This window comes from Brassica rapa, chromosome A09 (genome assembly GCF_000309985.2).
Source record: "Brassica rapa cultivar Chiifu-401-42 chromosome A09, CAAS_Brap_v3.01, whole genome shotgun sequence".
NCBI lineage: Eukaryota > Viridiplantae > Streptophyta > Magnoliopsida > Brassicales > Brassicaceae > Brassica > Brassica rapa.
The window spans coordinates 7624445-7640753 of NC_024803.2; the positions used below are offsets into that span (position 1 = coordinate 7624445).

General features: G+C 36.5%; 4 protein-coding genes across 5 annotated transcripts; 2 read left to right on the forward strand and 2 right to left on the reverse strand.

Moving 5' to 3' along the window:
• Positions 1-4041: 4041 nt before the first annotated feature.
• On the forward strand, positions 4042-6438 carry LOC103838296 (cytosolic sulfotransferase 18). Its single transcript, XM_009114727.3, has one exon. The coding sequence runs from the start codon at positions 5170-5172 to the stop codon at positions 6226-6228; it is 1059 nt and encodes a 352-aa protein (XP_009112975.2). The 5' UTR covers positions 4042-5169; the 3' UTR covers positions 6229-6438.
• A 1359-nt stretch (positions 6439-7797) lies between these two features.
• LOC103838295 (replication factor C subunit 2) lies at positions 7798-9794 on the reverse strand. Its single transcript, XM_009114726.3, has 7 exons — positions 9540-9794; positions 9214-9320; positions 9041-9142; positions 8766-8961; positions 8529-8657; positions 8259-8453; positions 7798-8181 (listed from the first exon to the last, which is right to left on the reverse strand). Exons 1-7 carry the CDS (start codon positions 9702-9704, stop codon positions 8071-8073), a joined length of 1005 nt encoding a protein of 334 aa, XP_009112974.1. The 5' UTR covers positions 9705-9794; the 3' UTR covers positions 7798-8070.
• A 251-nt stretch (positions 9795-10045) lies between these two features.
• On the forward strand, positions 10046-11981 carry LOC103838294 (E3 ubiquitin-protein ligase At1g63170). 2 transcript variants are annotated; one of them, XM_009114724.3, is made up of 5 exons: positions 10046-10669; positions 10905-11024; positions 11098-11230; positions 11298-11489; positions 11573-11981. In XM_009114724.3, exons 1-5 carry the CDS (start codon positions 10245-10247, stop codon positions 11747-11749), a joined length of 1047 nt encoding a protein of 348 aa, XP_009112972.1. In that variant the 5' UTR covers positions 10046-10244; the 3' UTR covers positions 11750-11981. The 2 variants fall into 2 exon arrangements, with proteins under 2 accessions (XP_009112972.1, XP_009112973.1); XM_009114725.3 differs by having other exon boundaries at positions 10056-10669; positions 11310-11489; positions 11573-11979.
• Positions 11982-12047: 66 nt separating this feature from the next.
• On the reverse strand, positions 12048-14784 carry LOC103838293 (bifunctional UDP-glucose 4-epimerase and UDP-xylose 4-epimerase 3). Its single transcript, XM_009114723.3, has 9 exons — positions 13920-14784; positions 13686-13735; positions 13455-13590; positions 13256-13357; positions 12931-13158; positions 12752-12833; positions 12580-12662; positions 12409-12500; positions 12048-12260 (listed from the first exon to the last, which is right to left on the reverse strand). Exons 1-9 carry the CDS (start codon positions 14115-14117, stop codon positions 12176-12178), a joined length of 1056 nt encoding a protein of 351 aa, XP_009112971.2. The 5' UTR covers positions 14118-14784; the 3' UTR covers positions 12048-12175.
• Between the last annotated feature and the right edge of the window lie 1525 nt (positions 14785-16309).

A 16309-nucleotide genomic window follows, 5' to 3' on the forward strand; every position in this document is an offset into this window, starting at 1 on the left:
GTAGGATGTTCCCTGTGATTCCCGATGGTGGCAAGCAGACCGCTTTCCTAAATCTGGTAATGGCATCTTTGAAGCTCCTGTCAGTTGCGATTACAATTTCTCTCTGCAGTGGGATTAAATCCCAAACCCCTTGTGCAAAGGGGCAGAAGAAGAATGTGTGCATAGCCGTTTCAACTTCTTTGCATCTCATACAAACAGCTTCTGAGTTAATTCCTCTGTGTTGCAGATTGACTCCCAATGGTAGGGCGTTCTGTGCAATCGACCAGAGGAACATTTGCATTTTAGGGGAGAAGCTACCTGTCCATATGTCTTTGATCCAGTCAAAGCCATTATGGTCTGATGGCTCGGGGGTTGCATCATTCATAGAAACTGTGAAGTATCCCGACTTGAAAGAATATTTCCCTGACTTTGACGCTTGCCAGATGAAAGTGTCTGATGCTCCTGTCTCACTTGGCCTAATGCATTTGACTCTGTCTGCCACCAGAGGTATGAACTCCTGTAGTCTTGATTCATTCCACTTCATTTCGGATGTTAGTAGATCAGAAACGCGCAGATCAATTCCTGACTCTGGTATGGGTCCATAGATCTTTATGTTTTCTTGTAGCGCTAGCCATGAGTCATTCCACACTTTAGTATCCTCGCCATTACCTATAGCCTTTCCCACGTTTCCTTTTAATAGGTCTCTGCCGTGCAAAATGCTTCTCCATCCATGGGAGCATACCGCAGGGGTTTCAGCTTGGAGGAAGGATGCTTTGTGGCAATATTTTCCTAGAAGTACCCGAGCTAGTAGGCAGTCAGGTGCTGTTAGGATCCTCCATGCCTGCTTAGCTAGAAGCGCTTGGTTGAATAGTTGAATGTCTCTGAGTCCTAGTCCTCCCCCTGCTTTAGGTTTAGTCATTTTGCTCCATGCTATCCAGCACATTTTTTTGGAGTTGCTTTGAGGGTCGTCCCACCAGAATCGGGTTAGCACTGACTGTATTCGTTTACACAAACTAGCAGGTAGTTCAAAACATGACATTGGATATGTTGGGATTGAGAGTAGTACTGACTTGAGCATCGTTAGCTTCCCCGCTTTGGATAGTCGTCTTGTTGCCCAGCTGGAAGCTCTTTGTCTGATTCGGTCTACTACGGAGGTGAACATATCTCGCTTTTTCCTTCCAAAGTATTCAGGTAACCCTAGATATTTCCCCGTTCCCCCTTCCTTATCAATGCCCAGTAGAGTTTTTGCTGCAGATTTCTTGTCTTCTGGTGTTTTGCTTGAGAAAGTGATTGATGATTTTTCTGAATTGATTTTTTGACCAGAGGCTTTCTCATAATCAAGGAGGATGGACTTCAGTTTAGAGCAGCTTTCGGGAGATGCGTTGCAGAAAAACATCGTGTCATCAGCGAATAGAAGATGGTTCACTCTTGGGCTCCCACGTGCTACACGAATCCCCTGTAAGGTTCCATCTCTCTCTGCTTTACTGCATAAACCAGATAGCACCTGCCCGCATAGAATGAATAGATAGGGAGACAGAGGATCTCCCTGTCTTATGCCTCTGTGTGGTTTAACCGAGCCTAGTACCGTCTCATTAATTAGATAAGAGTAAGAAACCGTTGAGACACACTGTAGGATCCAGTTTGTCCATATATCGCTGAAGCCTAGTCTCTGTAGAACTTTCTCTATAAACTTCCATTCAATGCGATCATAGGCTTTAGACATGTCTGTCTTGACAGCCATGGTGCAGTTCTTCTCCGCCTTTGAATGCTTTAAGAATTGTAGCACCTCATGTGTTATTAGAACGTTGTCTGTGATAGCTCTGCCTGGAATAAAGGCTGAATGGTTCTCAGATATGATGATGTTTAGAACCGGTTTTAGACGAAGCGACAATATTTTTGATATGATCTTGAAGAACACATTGCATAGGGCAATAGGCCTGTAGTCAGCCACTCTTTTAGCTCCTGTCTTTTTTGGGATCAATCTCACATGTGTGTTGTTTTGTGAGGGTCGGAGAGTCCCTGTACTGAAGAAAAGTTGGACCTCTTTGATGATTGCCGGCCCCACCACACACCAGTTTGCTTGGAAGAAGCTGACCGAGAATCCATCTGGTCCAGGGGCCTTGTCTGGGTGTATGGCAAAGGTAGCTTCTCTGATCTCTTCTGGACTTGGGTCTTTAGTTAGCTCCTCGTTTATTTGTTGTGTAATACAGGGCTGCAGAGCCTCCCAGACTGTGCTTTGACCATCATGATGCGAGGACGTGAAGAGTGAGTTATAATACTTGCAAACAACAGAGGCGATTTGATCCTCTTCAAACCAAGGTACACCACTGTCATCTTCCATAACTGACAGCCTATTCTTTGCTTTCCTCCCTTTTGTAACCGCATGGAAATAGGCAGTGTTGGCATCTCCTAGTATCAGCCATAATTGTCTACTTCGTTGTCTCCAGAATGCTTCTTCGCTTTTATACGATTGGAGTAGTTGAGCATTCAGTTGATAGATTAGATCTTCTTTGTTGAGTCCGCTTGACATTGCCTCGTCGAGTTTAAGACGAAGATCTTCTATATTTGCTCTACTGTTCTCTTGAAATTGCTTGCTCCACTTGCAGATCTCTCTACGACATCTGGATAATCTTTCCTCGACATGGAGAGCTTTGTTAAGCTTGGATAAGCTTTTTTATTTCAGGGTTGTCATTTAGTCTTCTATCAAACCTAAACACCTTTCGACCCTTACTTCTTGATGTGTCAAGGAAGGAGAGGAGGGGGCGGTGGTCGGATCCTTCGAATTTCAAGTATTGACATCGAGCCGCAGGGAAGAGATCAGACCAACCGCTATTAGTCAGCGTTCTGTCGAGTCGGCATTGTACTACGTGTGAACCTCTCTTGCCTCTCCATGACAGAAAATTTCCATAGTGCTTCAAGTCGTAGAGATCGTTTTCAGATAAGAAGGTCCTGAAAGCACAAAAGGTTCCTTCTGCTCGTTCTGCCCCACCTTTCTTCTCACTGTTATCTACTAACTCATTGAAGTCCCCTGTTAGAAACCAGGGATCTCCTGTTGCAGGCTGTAGAGTTGTTAGTTCATTCCATACCGCCAGTCTCTTGCTGTGGTCAGGCTCACCATACACAAAGGTCGCTTGGAAGGTAGTTCCTTTGTACTGGATAATTGTGTCAATGTAGTTCGGTGTCGCTGTTCTTACTGTCAGATCGATGTCTTTTTTTCCAGCTGAGGTAAAGACCTCCTCCTCCCGGTGACTAATGATTTATCTTAAAATCATGGAAAATATGATAAATAAGCAAATTCGCTAAAATCATTTAGAAGATAACAAGTAAGAAAATTCAATTCTCAGATAACAGGAGATGATTGGTTGTGGTTATAGATACTTTAAAGAGCTAAAATTTAAATTAAAATCATACATGTCAACCAATCATGCTTTCTATTAGTTTAAAAAATTACAGCAAAAATATCTCTGAAAAACTAAGAAAGACCGTAGAAAATTTTATTTCTAGAGCAAAAAAAATAGTTACAAAAAATAAATCTACAGTTACTATTCTAAAACCAAAAAATAAAAGCTACAACACTTACCAAACACTTACCAATGACTCCATAGTATATATATACATAACACACGAATTTATTTTTCAAACATAAATTATAATTTGTATAGTAAATTATACTAAAATAAGTTAGTAGTTGGTTCGTGTTTCACACAGGATTAATTTTCATTAGATATTTTTTGTTTACTGTTTGTTTTGACTTTGAAAGGTTTGCTCATATGTTATATGTGAATCATTATTTCTGTGATTGATCTTTTTTATTTAATCTCATTCTTGTTGCGGTTAACTAAATTTCATAACCAAAGCCCTGCACCATAACAAAAGAAGAAAGAGAATTTGTACTCCCTACACACCACTTTTTCCCTATTTGCACTCCATACCCTATATCCCTCCAATTTTCTTCCCCCCAACATTACCATTTTCCCCCCATTCAATGATATCCCACCTTTGTTAGTATATTTAGCTAATTTACTCAAGAAGAAAATGAGGAAACAACAAACGAAGATGAAAAAAAAAAACAGGGAAACACTTTTAATAAATTATTTTTATATAACTTTTAAATTACACTTGAAAGGTCAAAATTAAAAATATATAAAATACAAGTTAATCCCATAATTTTATTGTCGATTGTTGGATTCAAAGCTGGCTGATCCTAATTTATTTCTTAAAACAATACTGAAATCGTAAACAAGAAAGTTTCTCTATCTCCTCTTACTTTTTCTTGGTTTAGTCGAGTCAAGTAAGCACCCAAATAATATGCAACATGTATGCTTAATATCCGCTGCCATGATGGACCTGTAACCCATGGCACCATTTTACATCGTGGCCAAATCAGCGTACTCATTATAAACTCAAGAAATTGAAGTTTCATAGGTTACTCGTCGTAGAGATTTAGTTCGTGTACATGTGTTATACATAAAAAATAATGTGTGACATATGTAATTATGTAGAATACTTTTGTATGTTTGGTTGATGAAATAAGCATTAACAAATATTGTTAGATCACGAATTGAAAATTTTGATTATGCTAAAATATATGAAATAATATATATGATAATATATATATATATTAGTTTTTACCTAAGTTTAGAGTTAGAGATTTTAACAATATAATTTCCATAGGAAACACAAAAGGTTTCGAAGTTTCATATCTGACTCTGACTCATTTAAGAGATTTAATGTGGATAAAATAGGTTTAATCCGTGTTCAGTTGTGTAAGACATGTGTAATCGGATTAACCAAATCTATAAAAGATTGGTTGAAATATATTTTCAATAAAGAAAATATTAGTTCTCGAAATTAGTTTGTGTGCCGGTTATTTTTGCTGAATCTCGATTTTACACTTTTAAATGTTTCACGTGGGTAAACAAGTTATCTTCATTATTACACGTAATCAGATCCAGATCCGGTCCTCGGTACAAGCACATGAATCATGTGGCTAGTGGCTAGTCTATTTCTATACCATTTTAAAGAAAGCAGGTATTATTATAAAAATGAAATATAGTAATTAGGATTAATACAACGACAAAAAGAACAATCTAATGTCTCTATCGTTTTGCTTCTAATGTAAAAAGCCCGCTCTCATCAGATCTTGTCCGAACAACCATATCTCATCATCTCACACAGAATCATAAACACATGTCCTCCAATCTTCTTCCTCTATCTCCAATGGCAACAGAAACCGTAACCGGCACTACCGTGCCAAACCATGACGAGACCGAGTTAACAGAGTTCCAAAAGAATCAGAAACGGTACCAAGACCTGATCTCCACGTTGCCTCACGTGAAAGGCTGGAGGCCGAAAGCTCCCTTGATTGGGTACGGTGGTCATTGGTGGATACAGCCTTTCCTTGAAGGTTCCCTTTACGCGCAAGAGTTCTTCCAAGCGCGACCCATTGACTTCCTCATCTGTAGCTACCCAAAGACCGGTTCCACCTGGCTCAAATCACTAACATTCACAATAGCCAATCGATCTCGCTTCAACGATCCCACAAACCCTCTCCTCAAACGTAACCCTCACGAGCTTATTCCTCTCATTGAGATCGAGTTCCCTTTGTTCCCTCACATTGATGTTCTCCAAGACAAATGTAACACTCTCTTTGCAACTCATATGCCACACGATTTCTTACCCGATTCGGTTGTAAAATCGGGTTGTAAGATGGTTTACATCTGGAGAGACCCAAAGGACACTTTCGTCTCCTTTTGGAACTTCATGCAAAAGCAAAGGTCAACACGTGGCCCGCTCAATAGTCTTGAGGAGTGTTTTGATATGTTCTGCCGAGGTATTTCCGGGGAAGGTCCTTATCTTGATCATGTGTTAGGCTATTGGAAAGCTCACCAAGAGAATCCAGATAAGATTTTGTTCCTCAAGTACGAGAATGTGAGTGCTGATCCTTTGCCTTATGTGAAGAGATTGGCTGAGTTCATGGGTTATAGATTCACAGCTGAGGAAGAGAAGAATGGGGTTGTTGAGAAAGTTGTGAACCTTTGCAGCTTTGAGACGTTGAAGAATCTTGAAGTTAACAAAGGAGATAAGGAGAGAGCAGATATTTCTTCTCCTAATGTAAACCGCGCGTTTTTCAGAAAAGGAAAGACCGGAGATTGGGTGAATTATTTGAGTCCGGACATGGCAGCTCGTATGGATGGGTTAATGGAAGAGAAATTCAAGGGTACTGGTTTGCTTGAAAATGGTAACTGAGCTACTAGTTCTTGTTCGGGGAAATGACTGATCCTTGTATGCTTATTTAAAGCATAAGTTTGCTCTTTTCATCACTTTGATTCTCTATGTACTAAATTTACATGTTGGATGAATAAAACGTTACATGTTGTATGAATAAAACTTGTTTTTGTTTCATGTCAGTGTATTGTCAGTAAAAAAAAAAGGAATTGGCTTTGGTTGAAGAATGTATATGACTTTGCATGATAATCGATAAAGAGAAGGATTGCCTAATTTCAATTTTAAATTATTAAAAATAACCTAAATCAATGACAGGTTAAGAAAATTGATAATTTATCTTATTTTTCATATAATAATATTTTTATTAAGATGATAAGATATTAAGGATTTCTTTCAAAATGATCTAAAATCACGTTATATATAGGTTTTGGTCATATATTATATGTGAATCACATTTTGTGATTGGTCTTTTTTTATTCAGTTTCAATATAGTTGCTGTAAACTAAATTTAATAAAAATAACATTAAGATTTTGTTATTTATCATGTTATTTTTTAGGCCAATTTAGGTAAATATACATAGATAGAATGGTAATTAGGTAGATGGTTGCTTTTCAAAAGTATTTGCAGAATATTGCAGAGGGTGTGTGAAATTACAAAAAACTCGACAACAAAGTTGGGGGTAGGCTGATTCTTTCATATCTCTGGATTTGGTGTATATTATTCTGATGTAAGTGTGCTAGGCAAGATCATGCTGAGTGATAACCCCATATAAGGGGGAGATAACTTTTTTTTTTCAATTTTATAAAAATTGTGAGGTATTGTTGTTTGCATTTATATTGTTAATGGTACTAACTAGAGTTTGATCTGCGCGCCCGCAAAAATAATATTAGACTAACCACGTGTTAGCAGCTTACGTTTTCGGCCTATGTGTAGGAGACTATGTGTCAGTCCTTTGTTTATGGCGATGTCAAAATGTTAATTTTCCAGTGACCAGAATTCGGACACTGGTGCCTTCACTGTATTGGGTTTTGCTTTCAAATTATTCACCACCAGACTACATGTCCACGGTTGTTCAACCGTGTCAAGTTGTCTCACTGTCCAACAAAACAATCAGTAAAAGAAGAAAAAGTAGTTTAAATTGATAAGGACGAAGGAAAATATTAAGAAGACAAAATGTTTACATGGTGGCGCGTCGCGTAAGAGGAGAGGGAAGGTGGGGATCACCATCTCCCCACGGCCAATTTTTTGTGTGCTCAAGGTGAGAACAGCCTCCAAGAAAACCTTAATCATAACCAGGCCCGTGTCAAACATAAATTGAGTTTTGGTGCTACAAAAAAATTTAGGCCCTTTTTTCATACAAATTTTTTTTTTAAGATGAACTTTAAATTTAGCTGAAAAAAAACAAAAAAAATAAAATGGACCATGTGCAAATGCACCTCCAACACAGAGCTAGAACCGTGCATGATCATAACCACCATCCAAACACAACATCCTCCGCTGTTGTGATGAGTTCATTAGTTGGGATTGTTGTGAAGAGTTCATTAGTTGAAACTTGAAAGTATAAATCCAATTGACTGGTTTTAAATGAATTTCATAAGATTTTAATACATCATAATTATTTTATTAGTTCATCCAAGATTGTATTTAAAAAAAAAATTGCGATACCACTTCTTGGGATCAGATATATTTCTTGGGACAAATTGCATTGCAATATCTCAAGGGAGTGGAGGAAATGTTATTGATAAACTCTGCATTGCAAGATCCAAACCAAACTGTCAAACAAGGAGAGAGTTAACCAACTCGGTTTAAACATACAAACCAGCCACCGATCCATTACTACTGATAAGTGGAACTTATCTGGCCTAAGCAGCTTTCGCTGTTTCACGAACAACGGCTAACTTAGCAAGAAGACCACATAGCTGGAGGTATGATCCAACTCCATCACATATTCTCATATGCGCAAAACCAGTTTCCTGAAGAACATATAATTGGTGTTAGACGAGTATGATGATGTTTTGAGATGTGAAGAAGAAATCAGATGTATACATACCTTCATGAACTCAAGTTTCAGATACTCAGCCATATCATAATTCTTTATTATACGGAAAAGCGTTGTGATAATGTCGGTTGGAGAGTAGCCTAGATCGTATAGCTGCTTCATGCCGTGACAAGCATCGTCGAACTTACTTTCCAGCACGTTGCGAACCATGTTCTTGACATGAAGCGGGTGAGGCTGGTCACAGACCTAAAAAAAGGAGGAAATAAGTGGAGAGATGTATAATCTGTGATCAGATAAGTGAGCTAAGGTTTTGTATCGAACCTTGAAGACGTTTTCTTGATTGACAAAGCGAAACCCGCTGAATGTGGCTTGCAAATTGTTCAGAGCTTGCCTCATATCACCATCAGCTGTGAAGATTATCGCCTCAAGGCCTTCAGGTACATAAGGAACCTTGAAAGATTGAGAAAACACAAGCAATTAGAAAATGCAAAACAGGCAATATGATTCATATAGTATTAAAACTTGAAGAAGGAAAGAAAAAGTGGCAAGAGTCCATACATTCTCAGCTTGAACCACGACCATGAGACGGCCAAGTATCTCCTGATCAGATAACCTAGAGAATCGAACAAGGGCGCATCTACTCTGGATAGGCTCAATAATCTTGCCAGAGGTGTTACAAGCAAGTGCAAACCGGGTAGAGTTTGAGTAGATCTCAATCGTTCTCCTCAAAGCTTGCTGTGCTCCAGATGTCATGCTGATATATCACAATGAATCAAGTTAAAAGTTGCCTGTTACAATTCACAAAAGACTCAAGTCAAAAAAGCCACACGAACCTGTCAGCTTCATCAAGAATGACAACCTTATGACGGCCCGGAGGAAGTGTGACTTTCTTCTGAGCAAACATCTTAATCTTGTTCCTAACAACATCGATACCCCTGCACCATAACAAACAAAGAAAATGAGGAAACAACAAACGAAGATGGAGAAAACAAACAGCGTCACATACCTATCATCAGAAGCATTCAATTCCAGAACAGCCTCTCTATAATTAGGGCCGAGAAGCTCGTGCGCAAGAGCCAAAATGCTAGTGGTCTTACCCGTTCCAGGAGGACCCTGTGGATATCAAACAAACGACACAAAGCACATATCAGAACCAAGTCCTTAATATTCCAGTGAACACTAAACTTAGCAAGCCTTCGATACATGATTCAAAACCCTAAAAGACCAATCTTTACCCTAAAAATCTACATAAGAGACAAACCCAATTCTCTTAAGGAGTTTCTCATCAATCCTAGCGGTCGAAATTGAAAGATTAAGAAGAGAAAATCTCACGGCGAGGATAAGATTGGGCATGTTGCCGTCGCGAGCGATGACTTGGAGCCTTGAGACTGCATCTTCGTTCCCGACGATGTCCACCACTTTGCTCGGCCTGTATTTCTCCACCCACGGGATCTCGTAACCGCCGCCGCCGGAAGATGTTGAAGACGAAGACGCCATTTTCAGATCTCCACCGATGAGATTTGGGGGTTTTCTGGTTTGGAGGGAAAAATTGCTCCAAGGGTTTTAGTTTACGGCGGGGGACGATTAATTTGCATTAAAGGGCCTACAAAGTGATAAGAATTTGATTTCGGGATCATATTATATAAATTATCAGAAATATCCCCAAAAATAACTCGATACTTAAAGATATCATCATTTTTCATTAAACGACTCGTGAAAATAGAAAAATACGAAATCTGAACCAAAGTATTAAACTTTACTAAAAAACCATTTATAATATATTTACATACATGCCCCGCATTTTTGTTTGGCTGTCGTTTAAGGAGGAAGACATAAAAATATTTAAATGATTTTTTTTTATATTCAATTCAGACATCAATCACGTGTTTCCCATTTATTCGTTTCATCTTGTTTCTCTGTTCGAATCGAAACACCCTAGATACTCCGGTTTTATCTCTGAGATTGTAATTTCTCCATCGTTATAACATAACTCAACACCAATTTCGACGAATTCGAGATCAATTTTCTGAATAAAAAATGCCAATAGAGAGTACGGAGAACGACGATGCGAGGCCTTTGATTTTAACCAGAGGTGGAAGGTCGTCGGTGAGGAGACAAGGGCTGAGAGAAGCGGCGAGGTTACTCAGACATGCAAGCAGCGGGAGGAGGAGGATGACGACGATGATGAGAGAGCCGTCGATGCTGGTTCGTGAATCTGCCGCGGAGCAGCTCGAGGAGAGGCAAAGCGATTGGGCTTACTCGAAGCCCGTGGTGGTTCTTGATTTCGTTTGGAACCTCGCCTTCATCGCCGTTGCTGCAGCTGTTCTTGGGCTTAGCAGCGATGAGAAGCCCAATACGCCGCTCAGGGTTTGGACCGTTGGGTATGGGTTGCAATGTGTGGTGCATATGGTCTGTGTCTGTGTTGAGTATCGTAGGAGGAGTAATAGGAGTCCGAGCAAAAGGTATGTTCTTTATGCACATCAAGTGTTTGGGTTAATGCCAAGAGATTTTGGGGCTGGGAGTGACTTCTTAAAAATATATATATATTTAATACATTTTGAGTTTTTTCTTACAAATTTGGGGATTTATGTTTATGTAATTTTCTTTTAAAAACTTGGGCCCTAGGTGAATGTTTCAACCGGCTTTGCCCATTGATAATGTGATGTGATATTGTTTGTGTAACCATTTAAAATGCAGTTTTACTAAGCATCTAGAGTCTGCAAATACAATGTTCTCATTTATATGGTGGATCATTGGATTCTACTGGGTATCTTCTGGTGGACAAGAGCTAGCACAAGGGTCACCTCAGCTTTACTGGTTTGTTTGTTTCCTTCCTTCCCTTATTGTGTGTCAGTTGTTTGAATAAAATCGTTTTTTTTTTAAATTGTAGGTTGTGTATAGTGTTTCTTGGTTTCGATGTGTTCTTTGTGGTGTTATGCATTGCACTGGCTTGTGTGATCGGCATTGCTGTTTGCTGCTGCTTGCCTTGCATCATTGCGGTTCTATATGCAGTGGCTGAACAGGTAACTTGTTTTCCCAATTTGTAACTCCCAAGAAAGTTGATTTTTATGTATATATAATGGAAATCAGTTGAAAATGCAGGAAGGAGCTTCTAAAGAAGACATTGACCAACTTACCAAATTCAAATTCCGAAAGGTTGGTGAGTCTGAGAAACATACTGTTGATGAAGAAGAAGAACAAGCAAAAGGAGATTCAGGAGGAGTGATGACTGAATGTGGTACAGATTCACCCCTCCAACATACTCTTCCTCATGAGGATGCAGTAAGTAACCCAAAACGATCACTTCCTTTTTTTGCTATTAGTAACCTGCATTTTGATTTTGACAAATGAGTGTGAAACTACAGGAATGCTGCATTTGTCTTTCGGCTTATGCAGACGAGACAGAGCTAAGAGAACTTCCTTGTGGCCACCATTTCCATTGCAGTTGTGTGGACAAATGGCTTTACATTAACGCTACTTGTCCTCTCTGCAAATACAACATCCTCAAGAATAGCAACTATGAAGATGGAGAGGAAGTCTAACGCGTAAGAAGAAACAAACTTGCAAATATGCGGATCTGTAGTTAACAGCGAGGAACCCATGAAAGAAAAAAAGGTTCAACAGTTGATCAAGTTGTAGTTTTGTATTTGCTTGTTGACTACTTGTGATATTTAATACACAGTTTAGTTAAATCTTGTTGTGATATTGCTTGTTGATTTGTTGTGATATGTAATACAGTTCAGTTCTGTTAACATCTTTTGGTTTTTACTTGCTTAACAAGACAACATTTTGTTTCTCTGTTTTAAATAAATGTTGTCATGATTAGTTGATAATTTGAAATCGTACAGTTTAAAGTAGATTCTTATTAACCAGAAGAAGAATGCTCAATACAATTCTTATTGTTTTTTCTTTATGTTGAGTGACGAAAGAAAAAAAAAGGAAAAGCTTTAAGAGAAAGAGGAAGAAGGTCAAGGCTTTTCATGGAAACCCCATGGGTTGTTGTTTGCCCAGTTCCACTGATCTCTGCACATCTCATCCACTCCATATTTTGCCCTAATTCACAAAGAATCAGTCCCCCTTATTCAACAGAAAGTATACTTTTATGTATATTCATGAGCATAGAGTGAACATATGTTCTTTCTTGTTATGCAAGCAAGGTTGTATGTTGTATATGATGAAATGGTAAAAATCAACTACTTACTTCCATCCGAGTTCTTTCTCAGCTCTCTCAGTTGAAGCATACACAGCTGTTGCATCTCCAGCTCTTCTTGGACACAACTTCATTGGGATTTTCTGCAAATCAAATGTTTGTTTATAGCATTTTTCTACAGCAAATCTTCCATCTCATTAAAAAAGAAGATTGAAATTTCACCTTGCCAGAAGCTTTTTCGAAAGCAGAAACCATTTCCAAGACAGAAGTTCCTTGACCAGTCCCAAGATTATAAGCAGTACAACCTAACGTTAAGATGAAACACCAATACATCAAAAACATTCTCAAAATCCTAATCCATCAAACTAAAACCTTCAAACAGTTAAATGTTTACCAATCTTTGGATCAGTAAACAGCTTGTTCAATGCAGCAACATGTCCATCTGCTAAATCCATCACATGAATGTAGTCTCTGACCTGCAAGAAATATGTATGTTATAGTTCATCAATCTATCGTCAGAGAATCCAAACAAATTTTTTCTACAAAAAAAACAGTAATTAATAGATATTGTACCGCGCTACCATCCGGTGTAGGATAGTCATGTCCAAACACATTGAGCTCAGGTAATCTTCCAACAGCAACTTGCTGGATATAAGGCATGAGATTGTTTGGTATGCCCTTTGGATCTTCTCCGATCCTTCCGCTCTCGTGAGCTCCAACAGGATTGAAGTACCTCAGAAGAATTATCCTCCATTCTGGCTCTGCCGCTTGAATGTCTCTAGCTATCTCTTCAAGATACAGCTGCACAAAAGAAAACAGATTCGAGGTTAGGAGTTCAGAAAACGAATCCTAAAGATCAAATATATTCAGATGACAACTTTGGTGGGATCATAATTACCTTAGTGCGACCATAAGGATTCATAGCCTGTAAATCAAAGTCTTCCACACAAGGGACTACTTCTGGTTGGCCATAAACTGTTGCAGACGACGAGAACACCATCTGCATAGATATATTCAAGCATCACAAAAAATTTGTAAGCCTATCAAATGTGAATCAATTTAATTATGTAACTAAAAAATGAAAGTTTCTAGCTAACCATTTTGCAGTTGTACTTTGCCATGGTCTCATAGAGATTGATAGTTCCAACTAAGTTGTTATCAAAGTAACGACGAGGGTTTGCTACACTTTCACCCACAGCTTTAAGACCAGCAAAGTGAATCACAGCATCAAATCTGTTTTACCACACAGAAGAAGAATCATAATATTAGACAAATATCATTCCACCTGAATTAAAAAATATTCATAAATTTTGAGTCTCCAAAATTACCTCTGATTCGAAAAGAGTTTCTCAATGTCTCCTTTGTTTCTCAAATCACCCTGCAATGAATCAAGACTCCTATAAATTAATCCTCAACTTTTCTTGGAGATCAAGCAAACAGAAAAATGCAGAATTTAGGATATTACATTGATTTATTTATTTCTATTTAAGTATACTGAAAGATCATTGAAGAATCTCAGTTCTTTAAATGAAAGTTTTTTTCTTAAAAAAATGGGTACTGACCAGATTGAATTCAAGCTTGGAAGAGAGATCAGGACCAACAAGCTCACGAACCCTATGAACAGCTTCATGGACAGAGTTATCAAGATTGTCGATGATGGAAACCTTGAAGCCCTGATTCAAAAGCTGAACCACAGTGTGCGTTCCAATGAACCCAGCACCACCTGTCACCAAAATGCACTGCTCCACAGAAGAACCCATTTGATCTTTTCAGCAAATCAAGGGGAGAGAGAGAGAGAGAGTCTTTTTATTGATGTGTTGGATTCTTGTGAGTAGAGATAAGAACGTTGCCGTGAACGAAATAAAGGAAGAGGTTAATGAGATGGAGAGATCTCTTTTTGATGGTTTCTTTGATGTAGGAATTGAACTCGTGAAGGTTTGTTATATAAGTGACGGGGAAAATGATACACTTTACACCTTTTTGACCAAAAAAAGATTTTGTTTGAATAACAAAAAAAGGATATTCATTTGCCTGTTCTTAATCTATTTTTGGATTAATGGATAACGAAAGACCAAATCCACGAGGATTAGAGTTGGAGGGGTAAACGGGTAGTTTAGTGTCTCTGAATTTAGTTTTCTACTTTTAGATAATTAAGGATTTTTAAATAAAAGATTTACATAGTTTTGTTTTTGAAAAAAAAATGATTAGATGGTTGAGACGAAATTATAAGGGTTATCCACATATATGCGCCATAATTTTAGTTTCTACCTAGTCATAGTTCCAATTGAACAGATTCATCGCAACATAGTGTAACAATCAAAACAAATGCTTAATGGAATTTAGAAAAGAACAAATTTTAAATCTTTTAATAGATAACAAAAAAAATTGAAAAGATGAAATACTTTTGGTGAAAAGTTTAATTCAGTAATATATCACACTAGGATAAGACCCGCGCCTTGCGCGGGATTAAGTTATTATTTTTATTATATTTTGGAGAATGAAACAATAGTTTGGCTTCATTTGGATTAGGGGTGTTCAATCCGGATATCGGGTTGGTTTCGGTTCGGTTCGATTTTTTTCGGTATTTCAGTTAGTAATATATATATATATATATATATATTATTTAGTTTGAATATTTATTAAATAAAAATTCATATGCATTATATTTTATGATCATTTGTAACTTATTATAACAAAAAAAATAATCTATTGATCACAAAATTTTCAGAGTGGGAATATTCAAATTTCTAATAATATATAAACGTTTTGAAAAATTCAAAATATAACATATAAGAAAAAATATAAATGTTTTTATTATATATTTAATGTGATTTTTTTATTATTTTTCAATAATATAAAATTAAAAAAAAGAACTAAGATACAAAAATTGTTATCAATTATTTATTATTCATAATAATTAATTTTCATATATATGTTAATCATATTAGGTAATTTCATAGCTTCTAATTAAGGAAAGTGCAAAAAAATATTTGGTAGATTATTTATCAATTCGATAGTTAGTTTAATAAAAAATATAATGTAAGTTAAGATGGACCAACCTATTTTTCTAAGAATAGTATATTTTATATAGTCATTTATTAAATGAGAATTTATAATCATACAGTTCTATGATCATTCATATCATTTTATAACTGAATATTTAAATCATCGATAACAAAATTTTCAATGTGAAATCTTTAATAAGTTTATAATTTATAAATGTTTTTGAAAATTCATTGAAAGTTTTAATATTAAAATATTTATGTAATCTTATGGTATATAGTATAATCTATATATATATATATGTTTTATTATTAAATGATATGTTTTACTCATATGGTTTTAAAATCATATGTATCTTCTTATAATATTAAATAAAAGTTCATATTAATACAATTTTATGATCATTTGTAACTTATTATGACAAAAAACTAATCTATTGATCACAAAATTTTGAGAGTGGGAATCTTCAAATTTCGAATAATTTATAGACGTTTTGAAAAATTCAAAATATAACATATAAGAAAAAATATAAATGTTTTTATTATATATTTAATGTGATTTTTAAATATCTTTTAATAATATAAAATTAAAAAAAAGAACTAAAATACAAAAATTGTTATCAAATATTTATTATTCATAATAATTAATTTTCACATATACGTTAATCATATTAGGTAATTTCGTAGCTTTTATTTAAGGAAAGTGCAAAACATTTTTTGGTACGTTATTTATCAATTCGATAGTTAGTTTAATAAAAAGGTAATATAAGTTAAGATGGACCAACCTATTTTTCTAAGAATAGTATATTTTGTATAGTTATTTATTAAATAAGAATTTATAATCATACGGTTCTATGATCATTCATATCGTTTTATAACAAAATATTTAAATCATCGATAACAAAATTTTCAATCTGAAATCTTTAATAAGTTTATAATTTATAAATGTT